This window comes from Perognathus longimembris, chromosome 13 (assembly GCF_023159225.1).
Source record: "Perognathus longimembris pacificus isolate PPM17 chromosome 13, ASM2315922v1, whole genome shotgun sequence".
NCBI classification, from domain to species: Eukaryota; Metazoa; Chordata; class Mammalia; order Rodentia; family Heteromyidae; genus Perognathus; species Perognathus longimembris.
The window spans coordinates 56,077,453-56,101,366 of record NC_063173.1 but is presented as its reverse complement, the minus strand read 5'-3'; the positions used below and the strand labels follow the sequence as shown (position 1 = coordinate 56,101,366).

Below are 23,914 nucleotides of genomic sequence, written 5' to 3'. Positions count from 1 at the left end.
CAGGTGTAAGCCACTGGCCACTGGTGCTTGGCCATTCATTATTTGGAAGTAAGAATCTCATGGACTTCTTTTTTTTTTTTTTTTTTTTTTTTTTTGGGTCAGGGCTCGCTCCTCCAGATCTCAGCCTCCTGAGTAGCTAAAGGTTTGTACCATGAGTGCCCAGCTCCCATGGTCATTTTTGTAAGAGCTGTTATTCACAGCTCCCCCCGAGAGGGGGGGGAGAGAGAGAGAGAGAAAGAATGTAACACTCCCATGAGAACCAAGGACCTTTAATGATTAGAACACAAAGTGGCAAGTCTGCAAGCTGTAACCAACTGCAAGAAGTGCCAGATGTCTTCTGGAGTCAAGGAACTTTCTTTGTTTCACTGAAAACGGGCCAGAATCAGCCTCTGGACCAAGTAGCAAGTATGAAAGTTCTACTTCCCAATCAGGACCAAAAAGGTCAGAGCAGTCCACACTCAGCTCACAAGACCTAGGAAAACAGGGAAAGCTCATCAGCTATACCAGGTGCTCAAGGACGGCCGTACTGGTACTCCCACCCCAAGGCCCCAGGCCCCAAACTCCTGAGCAAGCAGAAGGAGAACTGCCTGGGGCATTAAGTCCTACATTCTCACCCTCCTTCTCTCCAGGCACAGCCTTGGTACCCATGACAAGATAGGCACTTACCCAAATAATCATCCATCAGGGAGCCAATGGCAAACTGGAGGAGGGAAAGAAAAATGAAGGGAGCCCAAAGTAAGCACAGAAGCACCTCCACCCGCCAGCCCCAGGCCCTCAGCCACCCAGCCCTTCTCCCTCATAAAAGAGCACAGAACCCCCAGGAACGGTACATGGTGAGAAATCAACAGCTCTCAGCTCTGCCTGGTACAGGCAGCGAGGCAGGCAAAAGACTCACAATGTCATTCTTGTCCACACGGGTGCCGACAATTTTCAGGCGAATCTCATCATCCTGCTGAATCACAATGTCCTAAGAGAAGAAGAGAGCAGTGTTCTCGCACACCGGCATGCATCCCTCCTCCCTCTCCCAGAACACTTCTGGCCCACTCACCTCATCTGTTGTCTTGTAACATGGTGGGTTGGAGTTAGGATCAAACTCCATCTCTGACGGGATGGACTGAAAGGAAGGGTGAGGTGGAGTCAGCCGGTTAAGCGGTGGCTGCTACATGGAATGATCATATGTGGATGTCTCCAGACCTTGGCCCCACCCAGTGCGCCCAAACTTACATGACGGGAGATGAAGCAAGACATGGGCCCAATTTCAGTGAAGAGTCCAACCTAGGAGGAAAACGAAGTGCTCATCTTTTTACTTTTGCCCCCTCCCCCCAGCCTTTTAGGCTTTAGGTTTACTCGTGTGTGTGTGTGTGTGTGTGTGTGTGTGTGTGTACACACGCATCAGTATCTGTACCTCAACTCAAGGCCTCAAGCTCTTGCTTGAGCCACAGCTCCATCTCCAGCTCTTTGGTGATGAATTGAAGATGAGCGTCTCAAGGACTTTCCTGCCTGGGCTGGCTTCAAACCCTGAACCTCTCCTGCCAAGAGGCTAGGATTACAAGCATGAGCCTTTCTCTCTTTTCACCCTTTCATTTTAAATTAAACAAATATAGGGTAGTTGTAAAAAGCTTAGGCTTATCTCCTGTAATCAGTAGCTACTCAGGATGTTAAGATCTGAGAATAGTAGTTTGAAGCCAACACCAGCAGTAAAGTCCTTGAGACTCATCTCCAATTAACTATCAGAAAACTGGAAAAGGCGTTGTGGCTCAAAGGGCTAGTGTGCTAGTTTTTTTTTTTTTGTTTTTTTTTTTTTGCCAGTCCTGGGGCTTGAACTCAGGGCCTAAGCACTGTTCCTGGCTTCTTTTTGCTCAAGGCTAGCACTCTACCACTTGAGCCACAGCACCACTTCTGGCTTTTTCTATATATGTGGTGCTGAGGAATCGAACCCAGGGCTTCTTGTATACAAAGCGAGCACTTTTACCACTAGGCCATATTCCCAGCCCTAGCGTGCTAGTCTTGAGCAGAAAAGCTTAGGGGCAGCTTGAGTTCAAGCCCCATGACTGACCATGAAAAAAGAAAGAAAAAAAAAAAGCTTAGGCTTAGGACTTAATAATCTAAGTGTGTTGTTCAAATGATCTGTGTCTTAATTGAAGAAATGGAGCGAGTAAACAGCTCTTCTAAGGGACCAGTCCATGGTGCCTTACCTTGTTCACCTGAGTGACCACAGCATCTACAACTTCGCCTTTAAAGGGCCGGAAAACAATGGCTTTGTACTTAACTGGATAAAGGACAAAGCCTCGGCCAGGCTGGATCACACCAGCACCAATATTGTCAATGGTGGTGACAGCAATTACAAAGCCATATCTGTGAGGAAAATGAAAAGGCACTAGATGTTGAGGAGCACTAGCCTTGAGCATAAACAGCTCAGGGACAGAGCCCAGGCCCTGAGTTCAAGCCCCCAAACTGGCAAAAGAGAAAAAAAAAACACCTTGTCTGGTGTTATTCTGATGCTATAGGCTGAAATACCCCGCTACCCAGGACTGAGTCCCAGCTTAGCCACATCACTGAGGGGCCCCTCTGTACTTCGGCCCCAGCTCGCTCTCTTCCTTCCCCTAAACTCTCAACTTGTTTACTGGTCATTCATAGAAGCAGCACACTGTGGCCCATGCATGCCCTGTGTCAGGCCCTTGACTACAGGAGATAACCAAAACAAAATCGCACAAGGAGCAGAGAAGACATGGGAACAATGATTAGACAATGCAAAGGATGAGGATCCTAGCTCAGGGAAAGAGTTCTTGACCAGCATGTACAAGACCCTGGGGATGAGAAAAACAACAACCTCAAGCAACTAAGGAGTGCAAGAGGGCTGATCTCATCCCATCTTCTGTATGTGTGTGGGGTGTGTGTGCATACACACCAGTAATAGGGCTTAAACTTAAGGCCTGAGTGCTGTCCCTTGGCTTTTTCACGCAAGACTATCACTTTGCCACCTGAGCCACAACTCCACTTCTGGCTTTTTGCTAGTTAAGACTTTTAAAAGACCTTTAGACTTTCCTGCCAGGGTTGATTGCTAATAGTGATTCTCCGATCTCTGCCTCACAATTAGCTAGGATTGATTACATGCATAAACCACTAGCACCACACAGGATCTGAAACTTTGATAAACAGCCCGGGCTACATAGCAAGACCCTGTCTCAAAACAACAACACAACATGAGGGAAACAAATGGAAGTGTCCAATTACCAGTTACGGGAAGGAACGTCTTGTTACTAATTTTGCAGAGGGCAGCATGGCATACGATCCCAAAGCGGGAAGCAATTAGCTGCGTGGGATGCCGGGGAGGGAGAGAGGGAACACTCACTTCCCGGTGCAGGTCCCCTCCACCTCGGTGAAGAGCTTCTGCTTCACCGTGTTCAGCAAGTTAGGGCCGAAGTAGCGCGGGTGCAGCAGGATCTCGTGCTCCAGGGAGATCTGCAAAGAACACGGATGGAGGCCAGGTGAGGCCCGGCCAGGGGGACGGTGGAGAGGTGACCCTCGCCCGGGCGCTGGAGGCTCACGCCTGTAATTATAGCTACTTGGAGGTTAACATCTGGGGACTGCGGTTCAAAGCCAGGCTGCGTGGTTAAGTCCGCCAGACACTAATCTCCAATTAACCACCAAGAAGCCGGAAGTGGAGCGGTGGCTCAAGCGTAGAGCTCCAGCCTTGAGCAAAACAACCCTCAGGTGCTGAGTTCAAGCCCCACGGGCAGCAGAAAAGAAACGCGACGCCCGCGCGGGCGAACCGCTTGGCAGCCCCCGCCCTCCCACACCGCGCCGCGCCCGGCTCACGTGGTAAAACATCCTCCCGACGGAGGCTGGACTACGGAGCCCGCGGCGGCTGCAGCAGCCTCTCCGGGACTTACCGGAAGCACACGCGGCGGTGCCAAACCCACTTCCGGGTTCCCTCCGCAAATCTGATTGGACTTCGCTATCCTAGGCCGGCTAGGGGGGCGGGCAGTTTTGAGGCTCCGCCCTCGACCCCGCCCACCGGAAGTCCAACTTCCAATCTGCCTAGATAGGTGTTTCACGATTTTCTTTGAAGTAAGACTGGGCTTGCAGCTCAAATCCTCAAGTACGGCTGGGAACACGACTTAGTGGTAGAGTGCTCGCCTAGCATGCATGAAGCCCTGGGTTCGATTCCTCACCACCACATACACAGAAAAAGAAAAAAGCCAGAAGTGGTGATGTGGCTCCAGGTGGCAGAGTGCTAGCCTTGAGGAAAAAAAAAAAAAAAAAAAGAAGCCATGGACAGTGCTCAGGCCCTGAGTTCAAGCCCCAGGACTGGGAGAAAAAAAAAAAAGAAAGCTATTATAAAGGTGATATACGGAGGGTTACAGTTACATAAGTCAAGTCCAAACCTTTTTTTTCTTTATAATTTTTTTCTTTTTTATTGTTTTATTTATTGTCAAAGTGATGTACAAGGGGGTTACAGTTTCATATGAAAGGCAGTGAGTACGTTTCCTTTTTTTTTTTTTTTTTGCCATTCCTGGCCTTAGACTCAGGGCCTGAGCACTGTCCCTGGCTTCTTTTTGCTCAAGGCTAGCACTCTGCCACTTGAGCCACAGCGCCACTTCTGGCCGTTTTCTATGTATGTGGTGCTGGGGAATCGAACCCAGGGCTTCATGTATACAAGGCAAGCACTCTTGCCACTAGGCCATATTCCCAGCCCCCCAAACCTTTTGTTGTTGTTGTTGTTGTTGTTAGTAGGATTTGAACTCACCACCTGCCTGGATGTTGTTCCTGAGCCTCTCCATGTTCAAGGCTGTACCACTTGAGCCACAGCACCACTTCTGGCTTTTCTCTGAGTATTTGTTTTGTTTTTTAATTTTGACTGGTGTTGCAGCTTGGTAGCTTTTGCTTGGTTTTCTTGCTCATATTAGGTACCTCCACGTGAGCCATGCTTCCAGTCTGACATTTTGCTGGTTTATTCAATGTGGAGTCTCAGGGACTTTTCTGCCCAGGCTCTCTCTGAACTGTGATCCTCAGATCTCTGCCTCATGAGTAGCTAGGATTACAGGCATGAGCTGGCCAGACTGACTTTTTGCTGGTTATTCTAGAGATGGAATCCCATGAACTTTTCTGTTCAGGCTGCCTTCAAACTAAGATCCTCCAAATCTCAGCCCCCTGAGTAGCTAGGATTCATAAGACAGGAGCTGTCATACCATCATAACCTTGGTTGTGTGTGTGTGTGTATATTTTGATCCTGGCATTTGAACTCCGGGCTTGAGCACTGTGCCTGAGCTGTTTTGCTCAAGAGTGGTGCTGTAACACTTGAGCCACAGCTCCATTTCTGGCATTTTGCTGGTTAATTGGAAATAAAATTCTCAAGGACTTCCTTTCCTATCTGGGCTGGCTTCAAACCATGATCCTCAGATCTCATCCTCTTGCACTACCAGAGCCTGGCCATGAGTTGTTTGGTTTTGTTTTTTTTTTTTTTTTTTTTTTTTGTGTGTGTGTGTGTGTGTGTGTTTAATTTGTTTGTTTGGTTTTATTTTTTTGCCAGTCCTGGGGCTTGAACTCAGAGCCTGAGCACTATCCCTGGCTTCTTTTTGCTCAAGGCTAGCACTCTACCACTTGAGCCACAGCGCCACTTCTGGCTTTCTCTATATATGTGGTGCTGAGGAATCAAACCCAGGGTTTCACGTGTATACAAGATGAGCACTTTTACCACTAGGCCATATTCCCAGCCCTTAATTTGTTTGTGTTGTGTACAGGAGTCTGCTTCATGTACCTAGCATGAGTTTTCTTTTTCTGTGTGCTAATGTGGCTGGCCTTTGGAAAGCTCAAAACGTCATTGAGTCTTGGAACATCCATTCCTGCACTCCAGCCCCCAGGGAGGTTGGAAGGGATGGAGGTTGAGCCAATTATTTAATCAATGACCAATCCTCTCTGTGCAATGGGACCTCCATAAACACCAATAAATGATAGGTTCAGAGAACTTCTGCCTTGGTGAATGAATTTCTGGTCAGGGAAAATGGTGTGCCTGGAGATGACATTGAGGCATATACATCGACAGAGCATAACTTTTGGGAACAAACAGAGATGATAGTCTAAACAGGTCCTGTACAGAGCTCTACTGCAGAATCTCTGCTTGGCAGCCTAGACAGATTTCCCACTAGTGGTTTTACACCCACTTGCAGGTTGTCCCGTCATTCCTGCACATCAGCCCCCCACCCTAACCCGTCAAGACCCAGTTCTCAGAAGTTTCTGTGTTCCGGCCTGCTCTATCTCTTAAAGATTAGCTGCCCACTGAAGTGTCTTTTATAGATTAAGTGTACACTAAAGTTACTAAAATGGCACAGTCTCTCTCTATCTCAAGTTACTAGAGAAGGTTACAATTGTTAGCGTATTTTTCATAAATGCTGCCCACAACAAAATAACAGATACATGTCACTTTTTTTGGGGGGGGAGGGTTGGTCATGAGGCTTGATCTCAGGGCCAAGGCCCTGTCCCTAAACTTTTTTGTTCAACACCTACCTACTGCTGTGAACCACAACTCCACTACTGTTTTGTTTTGTTTTTAAAGTGGGCAATTGGAGATAAGAGTCTCACCAGGACTTTTCTGCATGGGCTGGCTTCGAACCAGGATCCTCAGATCTCAGCCTTCTGTGTAGCTAGGATATATGAGGGAGCCTCCAGCACATGGCTACAAGTCACTTTAACATAGTCTGTCTCTACTTCAGAGCCCTTGGCAGGCTTAGAAGATCCCTTTTGCTCACTGCCCCTTTCAGTGCTCCCCAAGCTCCCCAGGGTCCTACTATACAACCAGCCCTCCTTAAGGTGGACCTGTTTGATTTACTGCAGGCCACTTTTGGGGTGTTCAATCAATTGATGCCAGATCTAGTGAAGACTGCTGGCTTTATCTTCAGTCCAGACCCTGTTATGGCTCCTTAGGGCATAGAAAACCTTGCAATTCCACAGGGCCAGTTTTTACGCTGGGGGATATCCAGGAAAAATGCCTCATGTTTCTTTACGGGCTCACTTAATTACCCAAAGGCCTTCAGCATGCATGGAGAATGTGCCCCTACAAGACATTGCTTGTATTGCCCATGAGGCAATATATACGTTTTGTGCATACTAATATCATGTATTGATATGTCTTTGCTACGTGGCCTCTCTGAGTTTTAGTAGTTGTGTGGCCACAGGTCCTAGTATATGGAGGGGAAGAAGGTCACAACAGCCTGGTGCCCCAGATGGCCTGTGCCAAGAGGGCTGTGTTTTTACTGGCCCTAAGTCGGCATAGGGCTCGCTGAGGCCTCGACCACTGGGACTGCAGCCCTAGGAAAGAGGGATGCTGACACCAAGGCACTGAGCAAGCTCATCGGCCTGAACCCGCAGGGATTGGAGACGGCCATCACAAACCTCCACACTAGTTCACGCTAGCTGAATTTGCCCTCCCAAACTGGCATGGCCTAGACCTTTTGTTCCATGCACAAGAAGGACTCTGAACAGCACTTCGGGAAACAAGTTGGGTTTATGTCAATAACTCAGGCATCAAATTGGTATGAAAGTCCTTTCAATGGGAACCTATGGTTACTGTCCTTAACCCTTCTCCTATGTGGCCCGTGCCTCCTTCTGTGAGCCACTTGTCAGCAGCCATTATAGTACTTACATCACAGTGAACTGAGATAGGTATGAGAGCGGGGAATGAAATAGAAAAGTTACCCTCCAGGTGAAGGCACTTTCCAGCATCTAGTTGCTAGCTGTTATGCCAAGTCGCGAAACAACCACCAAAAAGACCACCAAATCACATGTTCTGAAATGCAAAAGCAAGGCAAGGCTTTATTCAAGCAGGCCACAGCCCGAGGCCTCGTCCTACCCACCAACACAGCGGAGGTTAGGAGGAAGCCCCAAGCTGCCATTGCACAGGGCTTATAAAGGCAAAAAAACAAAGTTACAGCAATCAGGTGTTCAAGCAAGCAAGATTACGGGTACAAATCTGATTGGCTCAGGGCTCAAGATACTCTGTGGACGGTTGGAGTTAAGCATTCCCAGGCAGTTAGAGTTATTGACCGGCTGGGCCCTAATAAGCTTGCCCTGGGTTTGCTCATAGTTTAAACAGACAACGAGGGCTGCCTGAAAATGGGGTTTACTTTAACTCTTCATTCCCCACTTCACTAGCATGTGGCTCCCACCCAGTTGTGAGAATGTGGCCTGGTAGGGCTATGGCTGCAACATGGGTTGGGGCAGACTATGTGGGGCCATCTGAATTGATAGCTGGAAGCCCACAGGGCATTATTTTAAATTACAATTCAGAAGGAGTAGTAACAGGATGTCATGATTTGTGTATAACTAGAAAGGAATTAGCTACCTGGTCAGAAGTTGATGTCAGCCCATCTGACTTTTTGTATATCTGATTAATGCTTATTTTGTGTGCAACCAGTTTGTATAAAACCCAGTCTCCCCTCCCTTGGGATCTGAGCTTCTTTCTAGCGCTAGCCTGGTTAAGGTGGCTGGCAATAAACTCCTTTATCCTGTCGAAAAAGTGGTCATAATCTTGCTGGCCTGCGTTGCTACAACAGAGCCATACCTCCATTTCTGCTTTTTTGGGTGGTTAATTTAAATTTAAGGTAAGAGCTTTATGGATTATCTTGATCCCACTGGCTTTGAACCTAGATCCTGAGATCCTAGCCTGCTGAGTGACCAACAAGCATAAGCCATTGGTGCCCAGCTTGTTAGTTCTGATTTGTAATGAACAAGTAAAAATGTTGACGTTTCTTAATTTTAATTCCTATATAGCAAACATTATATAGCTTGTAAGAGTGGTTATAGTGCAGCGCTTTGGCTCCTACACCACCATTATGGAGCTGTGGGGGCATCTTGGAATTGTGTATGTGTGTGTGTGTGTGTGTCTGTAAAAGATCTTCAAAACAAATGCATTTCAAAGAAGCCTGCTACTGCTCACAGTTTTTTGTTTTGTCTCATTGTCGGTAGTGGGGCTTGAACTCAGGGCCTGGGAGCTGTCCCTGAGCTCTTTTGCTCAAGGCTCCAGCTCTACTACTAGGAGCCACAGCGCCCCTTGCAGTTCTTCAAATGTTAATTGGAGATGAGTCTCACTGAGAACTTTTCTGCCCGGGTCGGTTTCGAACCGAGGTCATCAGATCTCAGCCTCCAGAGCAGTTAGGATTACTACAAGCCTGAGCTACCGGTATCTGGCACTGCCCACAGTTTTGGCAGAGCCCTGGTGGAGGACCTTGGCCCCTTCCAGTCACCTGCCACGGGGCGGATGGGGCGCGGGAGAGCGGGAACGTGTACCGGCGGGCCACTCCGGGGCAGCATTGCGCAGTCGCCAATTTCCAGTCTCACTGGCCCGCCGCCTCAGGTAGAAGGGGGGAGGTTCAGCCAATCCTGAGGGCTCTGACGCAAAGAAGGCGGGACGAAGGGGAAAAAATGTTTAGGACGGGAGTGTCAGCCAATCCGATGCCGCGCTGACTGAGCGACGGCTGCGCGCACCCATTTGGAAATACCAGTAATCGTGGGGCGGGACACTGGACAGCAGGCCAATCTGTGACTAGAGAAAGAAAATTTGAGCCAATTAAGACTAAGAAGGTGGGAAGGGGCGGAGCTCGCCTGGTGGCCGCTCGGTGGTGGGTGAGGGATCAGCTTTCTCTGCTAGTTCCCGTATTGGGCGTCTTTAGCCCCTGGAATGCGAGAGGGGGAGGCTCAGGGAGTTCTCGGAGTGGGGCGTGGTGGCATCGTCGGGGAAAGCGTGGGAGCGAGAGTCCTAGTTGGTGAAACCTCTAGAAGCTACCGGGTGGGCATCGAGGAAGCAGAGACTGGCCGGGGGTGGGACTTCCGGGGGCGGGGCGTTTAGGGGACGGGGCGGGGCCTACTGCTAAGGTTAGGTCGGGGGGCGGAGCTAATAGGATACCTTTTGGGTGTGGGAAAAAAAAAAGGGGTAGTAACTAAAGCAAGCATCTGGGGTGGGGGGTGGGGAGCATGGGGTGGCAAGCAATAGTCCAAGGCCAGCATTAGGGGTGCTGGGAAAGTTACCTGCCCTTAACTTACTGTCCTCTCTTCCCAGGGAGCCACTGGTGGGGACATCTCTTGGGCGCCCTTCCCTTCCTGGGGTGCTATGGAGTTCCCAGAACACAGTCAGCAGCTGCTGCAGAGCCTCCGGGAGCAGCGGTCCCAGGGTTTTCTTTGTGACTGCACCGTGATGGTGGGTAGCACCCAGTTCTTGGCCCATCGGGCTGTGCTGGCTTCCTGTAGCCCATTCTTCCAGCTTTTCTACAAGGAGCGGGAACTGGACAAGAGGGATCTGGTGTGTATTCACAACGAGATTGTTACAGCTCCAGCCTTTGGGCTACTTCTAGACTTTATGTATGCTGGCCAGCTGGCCCTGAGGGGGGACACCCCTCTAGAGGATGTGCTGGCAGCTGCCAGCTACTTACACATGAATGACATCGTCAAAGTGTGTAAGCAGCGTCTGCAAGCTCGGGCCTTGGCGGAGGCAGATAGTACTAAAAAGGAGGAGGAAACCAACTCACAGCCCCTAAGTTTGGAGTTTTTGTCTAGCACTTCCCGTGGCTCCCAGCATTCACTGGCATCTGCTGAGACCTCAGGCCATTGGGGCAAAGAGGAATGGAAAAGCCCTGCTCCCTTACCCATTGTCCGCCCTGCAGATGAGCCACCCATGCCTGGTGGGGCTGACACTACACAGCCCAGCATGGAGGTTGACTCCCCACATCTTCGAGCCCCTCCTCCACCGGTGGCTGATGTCTCTGTTTCTCTGGCGAGCCCTAGCAGCTCTACAGAGACCATTTCTGCAAACTACTTCACTTCTGGCCTCCCTGCAGTTTCAGTGGAGCCTCTCACTCCTCTGGATGTTGGTTCTGAGAGTCTGAGGGTGGTGGAAGCAAGGGATACTGGAGGACCATTACAAGGCTTCTATCCCCCACCCTCAGCCCCAGTCTCAGCCCCAGCCTCAGTCTCAGCCCCAGTTCCATCCCAGGCTCCAGCCCCAGCTGAAGCTGAACTGGTCCAGGTCAAAGTAGAAGCTATTGTGATCTCTGATGAGGAGACTGATGTGTCAGAGGAACAGGCTCAGGGTGCTGAGGGACTCTTTCCACCGGGAGGCGGAATGTACGGGGGACAGCCCTCCCAACCAGAGACTTTTGAGGAGCCAGGGGCAGCAGGACTAGATGAGGTGGGGCCAACTGACCACTTCCTGCCTCCAGACCCTCATCTGCCCTACCACCTGCTGCCAGGTCCTGGGCAATATCATCGAGGACTGGTGACCTCCCCCCTTCCTGCACCTCCAGCCTTGCATGAGCCACTTTACCCGCCTTCTGAGTATGAAGCGACCCCAGGCACCTTTGGGGTTTTTACCGATGATGTTCCCACCTGCAAGACCTGTGGAAAGACATTCTCATGCTCTTACACACTACGGCGACACGCCACCGTTCACACACGTGAGCGACCCTACGAGTGCCGCTACTGCCTGCGCAGCTACACACAATCAGGGGACCTCTACCGCCACATCCGCAAGGCTCACAATGAGGATCTGGCCAAGCGCAGCAAGCCTGATCCAGAAGCTGGCTCTGCACTAGCGCTGCAGCCCCTCTCTGGCTCACCTACGGCAGACAGACAGGGCACTGGTGGTGGAGGACCACCCAAAGATTTTGTACTTGGCCCCAAAAATTAATAACTGGGGGACAGGAACTGATGCCAGGCCTCACCTTGCCCCCTCCCCCTTAGATGGCAACAGGGAAAGCCAGGGGCGTCTCATCCCTTGTGCTGGGTGACAGAACTGAGGTTTGGCTCTAGCTAAAGGCTCCTACAAGTTTCTTGGCTCAACCGGATACATTGGACTTCATGTGGCAGAGCAGATCAGCTGGCCCTCTCCAAGGGTACTGGGATTTTTTTTTTCCTGAGGTGTAATTGCTTCTCACTCCAAATTCTAGAACATAAAGCTAGCAATGAAATGATCTCTTTGAGCTGGTGGTGTCTGGTTTCTTCCGCAGACCTGCATGCCTTCATCCCTTCCCTCAGGTCCTTTTATCTGACTCCTGTATTTGGGTTAGGCAAGTGAGTCTGGGAAAGAAAACGGGAAGATGGCAGTGTAAACTCTGCTTAAGAAGAAAGGTATACAAATTAAGGAATCTTAATCCTGGATGATTATTACAGTTGAACCTTTTCATTCTAGATTCTACTGTACTGAGTACTTTGTATAACCACTCTTGGTTGTTGTTTTTTTTTTCTTTGGGGGGGGCCTTCATGGGGATTGAACTTGGGGCCTAGGCACTGTCCCTGAGCTCTTTTGCTCAAGGCTAGTGCTCTACCACAGGGAGCCACAGTGCCACTTCCACTTTTTTGGTGGTTAGTTGGAGATAAGAGCCTCAAGAAATTCCTGGCCCCAGTTGGCTTTGAACCACAATTCTCAGGTCTCAGCCTCCTGAGTAGCTAGGATTATAGGTGTGAGCCACCATTGCCTGGCTAACTACACATTTAACCCTCAACAGCCTTATGGGATATTATCCTACTACATCTGTTTTTGTATAGACAAGGAATCTTGATACTCAAAACTCAAGTTAAGGGCTGGGGATATAGCCTAGTGGCAAGAGTGCCCGCCTCGGATACACGAGGCCCTAGGTTCGATTCCCCAGCACCACATATACAGAAAACGGCCAGAAGTGGCGCTGTGGCTCAAGTGGCAGAGTGCTAGCCTTGAGCGGGAAGAAGCCAGGGACAGTGCTCAGGCCCTGAGTCCAAGGCCCAGGACTGGCCAAAAAAAAAAAACAACTCAAGTTAAGTGCTGGGAATGTGGCTTAGTGGTAGAGTGCTTGCCTACCATGCATGAAGCCCTGGGTTCGATTCCTCAGTATCACAGAAACAGAAAAAGCCGGAAGTGGTACTGTAGCTCAAGTGGTAGAATGCAATCTTTGAGCAAAAAAGGTCAAGGACGGTGCCCAGGCCCTGAGTTCAAGCCACAGGACTGGCCAAAGACAAACAAACAAAACAAAATGAACAAACATCTCAATTTAACTTGTTCAAAAGCTGGCTAAGGGGCAAGCCAGTATTTGAACTTGGTTTATGACTCTAGACACCATGTATGCTATGTATGGTTTAAAATGTTCATAGCATTTAGCTTGAGAATTCTTTTCTTGTTCTTTGAGTGTGGCTTTATTCCCCTGACACTTCTACCTAGAAGGAAATGAAATTTTTGCCTATGTGTTGGAATATGGATTGTGGTCTCTGAAGATGAGAAAGAAAACAATAAGCCTCCTGGTAGTCTTTTTTTTTTTTTTTTTTTTGTCAGTCCTGGGGCTCGGACTGGGCCTGAGCAGTGTCCCTGGCTTTTTTATTTTCTTTATTTGCTCAAGGCTAGCACTCTGCCACTTGAGCCACAGCACCACTTCTGGCCGTTTTCTGTATATGTAGTGCTGAGGAATTGAACCTAGGGCTTCATGTATATGAGGCAAGCACTCTTGCCACTAGGTCATATCCTCAGCCCCCTGGTAGTCGTCTTATATGGAGAAGGTTGAGGGTCTGTGGAGGCATTGGGATTATGGTTGCTTGGAAAAGCTACAGCAGGAAAGCCTACGAGAGAATCTTGTCAGTGGCAGAGTGTCTAGCAGGAATTATTCCCCGGGTTCAATACCCAACACCAGAGAAAGAAAACACTGTGATGGTAGGAGCCTAGAGAAGTTAAATTATGTAAGGTCATACATATGGCTGTTGTCCATGGAATGGCCAAGAAATGGGAATTTGAGGGGTTGATGTGGGATGAGGAACATGAACCCTGAGGGAGAAGAATCTGCCCCAGCTGTGGGGAAGTCGAGCTGTAGAATGGAATAGCAGGCTTGCTCCAAAGCACACCTTTATTTGCACTCAGGACCTGAATGCAAATAAAGTACAAAGGAAACACGGAAAAGTGAAAATACAAATGAACTTCCCAAATTCCTTTCCTTCCTTTTGGGGTATTGACATCACATGACCACTGTAAACTCTTGTTACAAAGCTAATGTTTTTGAGATACAGGAAGCGGGCAGAGCTTAGATGTGAAGATTTGGCAACAGAAAAGTTCCTTCACTACGGTATTATGGGTATTATGGGCAGGAAGAATAGATGATGCAGACTCCCGGCCATGGCTCCAATGATGGGCCACCTGCCTAACAAGCATGAGGCCAATTTCCAACACACTACCACACAAAACCAAACCACCACAACCTCAAAAGCTGGTGATGCGTAATGTTTTCCAGGCAGAGTGAATTATTTATTTATGTCAGTCCTGGGGCCTGAACTCAGGGCCTAGATCAAGGTGAGCACTCTACCACTTGAGTCACAGCACCATTTCTGTTTTGTTTTTGTTTTTTTTTTCCCCCGTTTATGTGGTACTGACAAATGGAGCCCAGGCTTTCATGCATGCTAGGCATGCACTCTGCCACTAAGCCACATTCATGGCCCCTGAGTGAATTCTAAAGCCAGGTATAGTGGCACACAACTGTAGTCATAGCTCTTTGGAAGGGTTAGGCAAGAGGATACTCCAAGAACTCAAGACCAGCCTGGGCAATTTTCTAAAACCCTGTGTCTAAGGAAATTTATTACAGAACTATACCCTCAACCCTTATACTGAGTTAATATTAGTACAGTAAGTACAAAATTGAAGGTTGGGGGTTCAAGTTTGGAGAATAACAGTTTTCACTGTCTCTAGGAACCGAAGTATGACTACATATCCATCATAAATAATTTTCATCAAAAAACAAAATTGTGTGTATGCCAGTACTGGGGCTTGAATTTAGGACCTGGATGTTGACCCTAAGCTTTTTTGCTGCTGTTGTTGATCCTGGGGCTTGAACTCAGGGTATGGGTGCTGTCGCGCCCAATTGCTTTTGCTCAAGGCTAGCTCTCTACCATTTGAGCTACAGCAGCATTTCTGGCTTTTTCTGAGTAGTTTATCGGAGATAAGTCTCATACTTTCCTGTCCAGGATGGCTTTGAACCATAATCCTCAGATCCCACCCTCCCGAGTAGCTAGGATTATAGATGTAAGCCACTGGCACCTGGCTCCCTTAGCTGGACATGATTAAAGATGGTAAATTGAGTGGCCTATCCCTGCACAAACTTCTGAATGCAGGGACAGAGAGCTCCTGATGGCTCCTTCAGGATAGAGCGTTTCAGACCCTTGCCTGCAGCACGAGAGACTCTCGATTGACATCTCTATCAGAAGCTGGGATTCAAATAAAAACTCAAATGTAACGTGACCATTGTGTGATCTCTTTGTAGTGCTAAAAAGGGTTAATGAAATTTCTAAATTGCATTTTGAAATATCAGGTTTATTTTTCCTTATTGATGAAAAAGACAGCTTATTTTAAAATCAAGTTTTTTTTGTTTTTTTGTTTTTTTGTTTTTGCCAGTCCTGGGCCTTGGACTCAGGGCCTGAGCACTGTCCCTGGCTTCTTTTTGCTCAAGGCTAGCACTCTGCCACTTGAGCCACAGCGCCGCTTCTGGCCGTTTTCTGTATATGTGGTGCTGGGGAATCGAACCTAGGGCCTCGTGTATCCGAGGCAGGCACTCTTGCCGCTAGGCTATATCCCCAGCCCCTAAAATCAAGTTTTGAGGAGGAAAACAATCAGAAAACCAGATCAAAACAAATGAAGCATGTAACTTGACAATTTCTTTTCTTACACTTATTGTTGTCAGTTAGAAACTGTCCTTGAGCCTCTTTGTGCTCAAAGCTAGCAATCTACCACTTGAGCCACAATGCCACTTACAGCTCTTTGGTGGTTAATTGATGAGTCTTATGGACGTTTTTGTTGGTGGTGGTGGTGGTTGTGGGGCTTAAAGTCAGGGTCTGGGCACTGTCCCTGAGCTTCTTTTGCTTAAGGTTGGCAGTCTTCCACTTGAACCACAGTGCCACTTCCAGCCTTTTCTGTTTATGTGGTACTAAAGAATTGAATCCAGGGCTTCATGCATGCTAGGCAAGTACTCTACCACTAAGCCACATTCCCAGTCCCTCACAGACTTTTCCTGTCTGGTTTGGCTTCAAACCACAATCCTCAGAACTCAGTCTCGAGTAGCTAGGATTATGGCTATGAGCTATCAGTGCCTTGTTAGAACAGTTTTCTGATGTAAGCTGACGGTTATATTATTTAATGTGTGGCGAGGCACAGAGGAGTCTAGTCCATTGCAAGAATGAGGTCTTATTGACAAACTTGAATGGTTTTTCATTCCCAAAACCTATTTACAGTTATATGGCTAATAACACATTTATTACCTCCACCTATCAAGGTGCTGGCCATGCTGTTTTCGGCTACTATTTAGTATCCATGGAACAGAAGTAATCCACAACAAGTAAATGACAAAGGAACGTGGGGTGGACAGGGCCTCCCACCAAGCCAGGACCCCTTGCACATGCATCTTGCATGCACACTCAATATAGCTTCCCCCACAGGCCCATCAGGTGCTCAGGTGCTTCCAAGGCATGGAGCAATAACCTAGTGGGCTTTCCTCATTCTCTACTCTTACAAAATATAGGGTGATAGGTCGAGAGATTTGTGTTTTTGCTCTGCTTTTTTTTTTTTAATAGTTTCTAGAAGACATGGAAGGTAATCTTGCTCAACTTTTTTTTTTTTAGAGAAATTCTCATACAACAGATATATAACTTTATGAAAACACAGGTGGGTTTTTTTTTAGCTTTAAAGGTTGTTGGATAAATACTTCAATGTTTGACTCTAGAAAGTTATTAGTTTAATGAAAAAATAATGTTCATGACCTGAGTACACACAATAACCAACACTAGAAATTACAAATTAATAAATCAGAAAATAGTAACAGGATTATTTACTGTGGTGCTGGCCCCAGAAATAGAACCCAGGGCATCATGTGTGCTAGACAAGTGCTCTACAACTGAGCTACAGCTTTGGCCCTCTGTTCTTTGAGACAGGATCTCATTATGTACCCCTGAGAGGCCTCAAACTCAAGATCCCCATCTCAACTTCTCAAATGGCAGGATTCCAGGACTATACCACCACACCCAGATAGGAAAGATACTTTTTTAGGAAGAAAGAAATTTCAAGGTGTGTGAATTTTTAAGGAAACAAAAATGGTTCATTGCAAGCCTTTCATTTACTACACTAGAGCTCTACTTATAGTTATTTAGCTTTACAAAAAGAGGGGTTCTCAAGTTTAACTTTGGCATCTGAGGGGAGGGAATAAAAACCACTAAAGGCTTTTGCCTCCCCTTACTTCATCCTCTTGTTAGTCGTGTGCCCTGTACAGAAATACACCTAACACATCTCGTTAACATTCATGCCAGAAATACTAATTCCACCCATGGCTAATGAATGTTTTCTGGTCTATTTCTCAAAGCAAATATCCCCAACAGTAAAATTTATTGGAAGGTAGCAAATACATAGATGGGTAAACACACACACACACACACACACACACACACACACACACACAGATGGTCTAAGTAGTGAAGATCTGTGCTGAACAGGAAGCTGGAACTCAGGTGGCACGGAGGTACAGGATTCACTTCTCCTGCTGAGGCTCAGGCTTGCCCTTAATGGGTCTTTAATGGTCCACCTCAGTTCACGTGTCAGAGCATCCCTTTTCTTCATTAACCGAACATTCCGAGGTACAGCTGTTTCTCTTTCCTATGGTAGCTGTTGAGTTCTGACTGTGTCAGCTGGAGGTACCGCCGGACGTTGGTATCTTGGGAGATGACGGAGAAGGCAATCAAACAAATCATAATTATATGTTAGGCAAGGGAGGGTCATTAACACACTCATTTATCTTTCTAGAATATGAATGTATCACAATCTGAATGTATCACATTGAATTTTTTAAAGTCTCTGTACACAGCCGGGCTGATTGCTAACTTTACCATGAAAGGAATGTTTCAGGAAACAGTGATTACAACAGTACCTAAAGATGTGATCTACAAAGGTGGCATCTTTTTTTTTTTTTTTTTTTGTCAGTCACAGGGCTTGAACTCAGGGCCTAGGTAGTGTGCCTGAGCTCTTTAACTCAAGGTTAGCATTCTAACAGTCACAGCGCCGCTTCTGGTTTTTGGTGGTTAAATGGAGATAAGTCTTATGGATCTTCCTGTCCAGGCTGGCTTCGAACCAAAATCTTCAGATTTCAGTTTCCTCAATAGCTAGGATTACAGGTGTGAGACACTGGTACCCTGAGTTTGTTTTTTTAATATAACTTTATTGCTATTATTAAAGTGTTGTACAGAAAGGTTACTGTTTTCATAAGTAATGAGTGTAATTCTTTTGGGGCACCATCACCCCTTCCTTCGCTTCCCCCCAGTCTCCCTCTCTCATCCCTGCCCATAGGTGCATAGTTCATTTTCCACAGTGTTTACCGAGTACCATGACTGCACTTACGCATCCTTCTCCCACTATCATTTATGTGCTCCCCTTTCCTTCCTCAAAAGACAGAAAAGAGGCTGGGAAGATGGCTTAGTGGTAGAGTGCTTGCCTAGCATGCATGAAGCCCTGGGTTCAATTCCGCAGCACCACAGATACAGAAAAAAGGTGGCGTTGTGGCTCAAGTGGCAAAGTGCTAGCCTTGAGCAAAAAGAAGCCAGAAACAGTGCTCAAGCCCTGGGTTCAAGCTCCAACTGGCAAAAAAAAAAAAAAAAAAAAAAGTAAAAAGTAAAATCAAACACCAGTACTACCACCAATGTTTCCATTTCTTGAAACTCATTTAAATACATAATCATATTTTATATCATACTCGCTGTACTGGCTTTAGCATTCATTTAACTTAGTGAGGTTTTACAGCACTTCTATGCTTGGGGCCCTCTGCTTCTACTCTCCAGTAGCGGCTCTAAGCCAGCATGAAAACAGGAGTAGACAATTTTCACTGCCAAATCCACTAACACAGGAATACGCCTACCATCCATTTCACACCTTAAAGGCAAAGAGCCATATCTCAAATTCTCTCAGTAGGCTGCTTCTTTTTCTAGGTCGCACCTGGGGCTAGCAAGAGTGAAAAAGACAAAATGATAGCTAAAGCAAAGGCCAGTCCCCAGCCTGAAAGCAGGCAGAATGAAGATTATCAAGTTTAACCTACCTTTAAAGTGTAGGAAGTGAACTTTGAAAACTAATGCTTCTAAAATTCCTGTCAGGCCCAGTTGAGTGACCACAGAAATGTGATAATGGACTGTGCCTTTCCAAAATGTTCAGAAATGGTAATTGTCTGAATAGGTATGCTTCACCCGACTTTAAATTTTTTATTATGCAACATAACACACTGAAATCCCTCCTATATAGCAAATGTAAGCCAAGAAAGACTAGCACTCTAACACTTTGAGGCACTGCTCCACTTCTGGTTTTTCGGTGGTTTATTGGAGATAAGAGTTGCACAGAACTTCCTGTTCCAGGCCTGGGCTGGCCTGGAACCGAGATCCTCAGATCTCAGCCTCCTGAGTAACTAGGATGATAGGGGTGGCCCACCAGTGCCCGGCCTGATCCTTTCTTTGTACTGACGGCAGGACGGATACTTGTCCTCACCACTTCAGTCAACAGTTGTGCAATAAGGAGTATATTTCCCTGCTGTCCCACTCACCTTTTGGCTGTCTGTTCACGGCGGCCAGGAGGTAATGCCGGGCCTGGTCATAGTCCTGAAGATGGAAAAAGGCCACCCCCGCCCGATACAAGGCCTTGGCATTGTCAGGCTGTCGTTCCAGGACCTTCTGACTGTATTCCCTCACTCGCTCATAGTTCACTGGCTCCATCTGAAGGAGACAGGCTAGTGGATGAAATTAAGGGGGGAAGGAAGAAGGAGGAGAGGCTTAGTATAACAGATTCCACGGACCAGTTCAAGGGAGTCCCCAATGTTCACTTATTCAACAAATACTCAGGTGTTTCATAGGTGCCGCACCCATTAGACCCTGGAGACACAGCAGTAACTAGAAGCCATGTATACTTGAAATCTACTTCAATATTTACCAATTGCCTTTTGTATACACAGTACTATGTTATGTTAGCTTCAGAATGAGAATCTTTTTTTTTTTTTTTTTTTTTTTGCCAGTTTGTAGGGCTTGAACTCTGGGCTTGGGTGCTGTCCTTGGCTCTTTTTGCTCAAGGCTAGCACTCCACCACTTGAGCCAGAGCGCCACTTCCAGCTTGTCATCTTCATATGTGACTTCTAGGCCAAGGCTCTGTGGTCTCAGTTTCCCATCTCACCAGTTCTTGTCATTTTCAATGACAATACATCATTATTCTCTTGGATGATTTAATAGGGGCTCAAAACGCAACCCTAGGTAGGAGGCAACGTTCAGATTCATATTTCCTTTCTTGCAGCAGGGGAATATACTCCTTATTGCACAACTGTTGACTGAAACCTTCAAGTATTCTATCATGGTTCTGAGATGGTCCAAGGTCCAGGAATGATGAGAACGATAGCCTGGGCTTATTATATGTGCTTCCTTTCTTCAACACCCTCACCAAGTGGTCAGCGTTTATACTGACCTATTTCCCCAGTAGTCAATTAATCCTTATCTCTGACTAGCATCATTAATTCATTGGACAATGAATGAAGCATTGATCTGACTACGTACAGACACTGAACTAGGAGCAAAGGATTAAAGGAACAAGACAGATCATCCCCACCTAACTCCAGGTGGGCTTGAACTCAGGGTTTTGCACTTGCTCAGCTTGTTTGTTCCACTTGGCACCCTACCACTTGAGCCACACTTCCAGCCCAGTTATTTGCTGGTTATTTTGGAGATGGGAGTCCTGGTAACTTTTCTATCTGGGCTGGCTTCAAATCATAATCCTCTGGGTCTTGGCCTTCTAAGGTGCTAGGATTTTAGGCACGAGCCACTGGTGCCTGGCTAAGGGAAGACATCTTGATGATTAACACAGACTGTGCTCCCTATTCTCCAAGTGGGAGAACATGTAATAAACAAACGAAATTTTCAAAGTTTGACTTGACAACAATAAAACTGGGTTGGGAGTGGGAGCAAATGAAGTCAGACTGCCGTTTTGTCCTGAAGGCTTCTCTAAGAAAGTTACTTTTGGAACCTCTGGATGTAGCTTAAAGGTAGAGTGCTTAGCTAGCATGTGTGAGAACCTGGGTTTCAGACCCAGAGTACTTCTACAGACACTCAAGTGACTTTTAAGCAAGCTCTCAATGACAAGGGTCACACAGCCTGAGGTGGAAAAGTGCTTTGCCAGCATTTTAGCTGGAGAAGCCAGATCTTGTCAGGTACTGCAGAAGAGTCAAGGTTTAGGTTTTTTTTCCCCCTAAATGTGATGAGATGCCACTGACATGTTTGAGGCTGTGATATTTTCTTATTTCCTTGTCATCTGTAAAAATCAGAGTAATTATTATGTATTTTGTAAAATGTTCATGAAATAACAGATAGTGTAAGTAAACTGCCCACTATGTTATAAGCACTCAGTAAATGAAAATTGATTAATTTAGTGAGTTTTTTTTTTTTTTTTGCCAGTCTTGGGGCTTGGACTCAGGGCCTGAGCACTGTCCCTGGCTTCTTTTTGCTCAAGGCTAGCACTCTGCCACTTGAGCCCCTTCTGGCCATTTTCTGTATATGTGGTGCTGGGGAATCGAACCCAGGTCTTCATGTATATGAGGCAAGCGCTCTTGCCACTAGGCTATATCCCCAGTCCCAATTTAGTGAGTCTTTATGGAGCATATATCAAATATTCCCAGAAGTATTTACACACATCCCTAACTAAAGCATCCTCTTTCCTTGCTTTTTGGTCACTTCCTTAGTACATATTCTATTCTTTAATAATGTACAGTTTTTTGCAATAAAAATTTAAGCTCTGAGCCAGGCACTAGTTGCTCAAGCCTGTAATCCTAGCTACTCAGCTAGCTCTGGCAGAAAAGTCTGCAAGACTCTGTCTCCAAAATAACCAGCAAAAAACGCAGGGGTAGAGGCTGAGCAAGTTAAGTAGAGCATCTGTGAAGCCCTGAGTTCAAATTCCTGGGCCAGAGGAGAGAAAAAAGAAAAAAGAAGGCATTCAAGCGCTGAAGTTAAAGATTGCTTGGTTATAATTTTTTTTTGTTATAGTCTTTTATTTTTTTATAATTTATTTATTAATTAAACAAATTTTTTTGACAAGGTGTTGTGCAAAAGGGGTACAGTTACATAGTAGGGCAGTGTGTACATTTCTTGTGATATCTTACACCCTCTTTTTCTTTCCCTTCCCTAGGTCAGGTAGACATATATACAATACACATATACAGTAGCCACGTGGCCTACGCCAAAGGAAATTCGCCTAAGGCTTTAAATGTAATGTCGACAATAGGGTTTGCTTATCCTTGTCTTATATGAACGTACATACATAGCTTTTGAGCTACTGTGATACACTGAGAGGTCTATTTTTGACCTTTATATGTTGAGTAATTGTTTGGTTTTAGTTACATAATGTAGGGTCGCTGACCCAAATCTGTGGGAAATACCATTTGACAAGAAGTTTTTGGTTTCACAGACCTGGTCTCTACTGTCTCCCCCTCGTTCCACCTTAACAGTCATATATCAAGGAGATCATGCCCCTTTGTTTTCTGTGTTCTAGGATTGTCTCACTCAACATTATTTGTTCAAGTTCTGACCATTTCCCTGCGAATACCAATATTTCACCATTTCTAATTGCTATGTAGTATTCCATTGTGTATAGGTACCATATTTTTTGGAGCCTGGTTATAATTTTAACTCCACCACATATACTAGTTATGGCTGTTCCTCCAAACTTGTCTCCAAAGACTGTTATGGCATTTACATAGATGAATATGAGCAACACTTAAAACAGGAGCTACCCACTGCATTTCCTAAATAAATGTCACCTAAAATTCTTAAAAGTCAAATTCCCCTTAAATAAAGCTAGTGCTTTTTCTCTACACTAAGCAAAAAATGTTACCAAAAACCCCTGAGGGCTTGTTAGAAGTGGATATTGGTGGGTCCCATCCTAGACATAAATCCACATTTCTGCTCGGTAACATGAGAGCTGTATACACTGGGAATAGGTGTGTGTGTGTGTGTGTGTGTGTGTGTGTGTGTACTGGGCACTGTCCCTCAGCTTTCTGGCTCAAGGCTGGCCCTCTACGACTTGAGCCACAGCTCCACTTCCAGCTTTTTGGTGGTTCATTGGAGAAGAGAGTCTCACAGGCTATCCTGCCTGGGCTAACTTGCAACTGCGATCTTTAGGTCTCATTCTCTTGAGTAGTTAGGATTATAGGTGTGAAGCAACATCTCTCGGCTTAGGAACAGATTTCAATTCCTGTCAGGATAAACGGGATCTTAGCAGAAAGGAACATCTTGTTTGCTGTTTATTTTCTCCAAAGCTCGCATTGAATAATGTTCCTCCCTTCAGCCCCGTCCTTACCAGCTAGGTTGTTGTAGCAGTCGGTCTGGGTGGCGTGCAGTTTGCTTTCCTGTTCGGGTGTCAGAGCCGGGCCCTGTGGCCCTAGACTGGGAATCGGGGAAGGCAGGCTCGGGTCCAGCCCTCGCAGCTGAAGCAGAGCTCGGTGGTACCGACTCACGGCGTCCCGGTACTTCCCGGCCCGGTAGCGCTGGTTCCCTTCCTCCTTGTACAGCTGAGCCTCCTGCAGGCGCTTCTCCATAGCTCTTGGTGCCCCAGGGCTCTTAAAGAATTGGGAAGGGGAAAAGAGCCAGTGAAGCTCGGGGCTGGGATCCAAAGAACTGGTTCTGGCAACTAAGGAAAGTGGAAAATCACCGATCCTTCCCCCCCCCCCGACCTCCCCCCAAAGGCCCCGGGAAGGAGAGCTTCGAGGGGATTACTGCAGCCCGATTCTCCTCTCTACGGCATTTGTCAGCCTTCAAAAGTGCAGGGCACTAGTTGGAGGGATGTGGGAATAGTCAAGCCAAGGGCGAAGCTGGGAATCGCGGGGCGTGGAGACTTTGGGGGTGAGCCACGGCCCGAACGGAGCGCTCGGGG

At 46.8% G+C, this 23,914-nt stretch overlaps 3 protein-coding genes across 6 annotated transcripts; 1 reads left to right on the top strand and 2 right to left on the bottom strand.

Moving 5' to 3' along the window:
* Positions 1–253: 253 nt before the first annotated feature.
* Polr2g (RNA polymerase II subunit G) lies at positions 254–3,934 on the bottom strand. The gene is made up of 8 exons (XM_048360777.1): positions 3,820–3,934; positions 3,353–3,462; positions 2,196–2,355; positions 1,225–1,275; positions 1,049–1,114; positions 896–967; positions 667–700; positions 254–472 (listed from the first exon to the last, which is right to left on the bottom strand). The coding sequence occupies exons 1-8, from the start codon at positions 3,829–3,831 to the stop codon at positions 459–461; spliced, it is 519 nt and encodes a 172-aa protein (XP_048216734.1). The 5' UTR covers positions 3,832–3,934; the 3' UTR covers positions 254–458.
* Positions 3,935–9,593: 5,659 nt separating this feature from the next.
* On the top strand, positions 9,594–12,179 carry Zbtb3 (zinc finger and BTB domain containing 3). Of its 3 annotated transcripts, none has more exons than XM_048361015.1 (2): positions 9,594–9,621; positions 10,055–12,179. In XM_048361015.1, the coding sequence occupies exon 2, from the start codon at positions 10,106–10,108 to the stop codon at positions 11,675–11,677; it is 1,572 nt and encodes a 523-aa protein (XP_048216972.1). In that variant the 5' UTR covers positions 9,594–9,621; positions 10,055–10,105; the 3' UTR covers positions 11,678–12,179. The 3 variants fall into 3 exon arrangements, with proteins under 3 accessions (XP_048216972.1, XP_048216973.1, XP_048216971.1); XM_048361016.1 differs by having other exon boundaries at positions 9,595–9,617; XM_048361014.1 differs by lacking the exon at positions 9,594–9,621 and adding an exon at positions 9,628–9,784.
* Positions 12,180–16,698: 4,519 nt separating this feature from the next.
* Ttc9c (tetratricopeptide repeat domain 9C) lies at positions 16,699–23,914 on the bottom strand. Of its 2 annotated transcripts, none has more exons than XM_048361682.1 (3): positions 23,342–23,914; positions 19,557–19,739; positions 16,699–17,690 (listed from the first exon to the last, which is right to left on the bottom strand). In XM_048361682.1, the coding sequence occupies exons 1-3, from the start codon at positions 23,577–23,579 to the stop codon at positions 17,596–17,598; spliced, it is 516 nt and encodes a 171-aa protein (XP_048217639.1). In that variant the 5' UTR covers positions 23,580–23,914; the 3' UTR covers positions 16,699–17,595. The 2 variants fall into 2 exon arrangements, with proteins under 2 accessions (XP_048217639.1, XP_048217640.1); XM_048361683.1 differs by having other exon boundaries at positions 19,557–19,881; positions 23,342–23,477.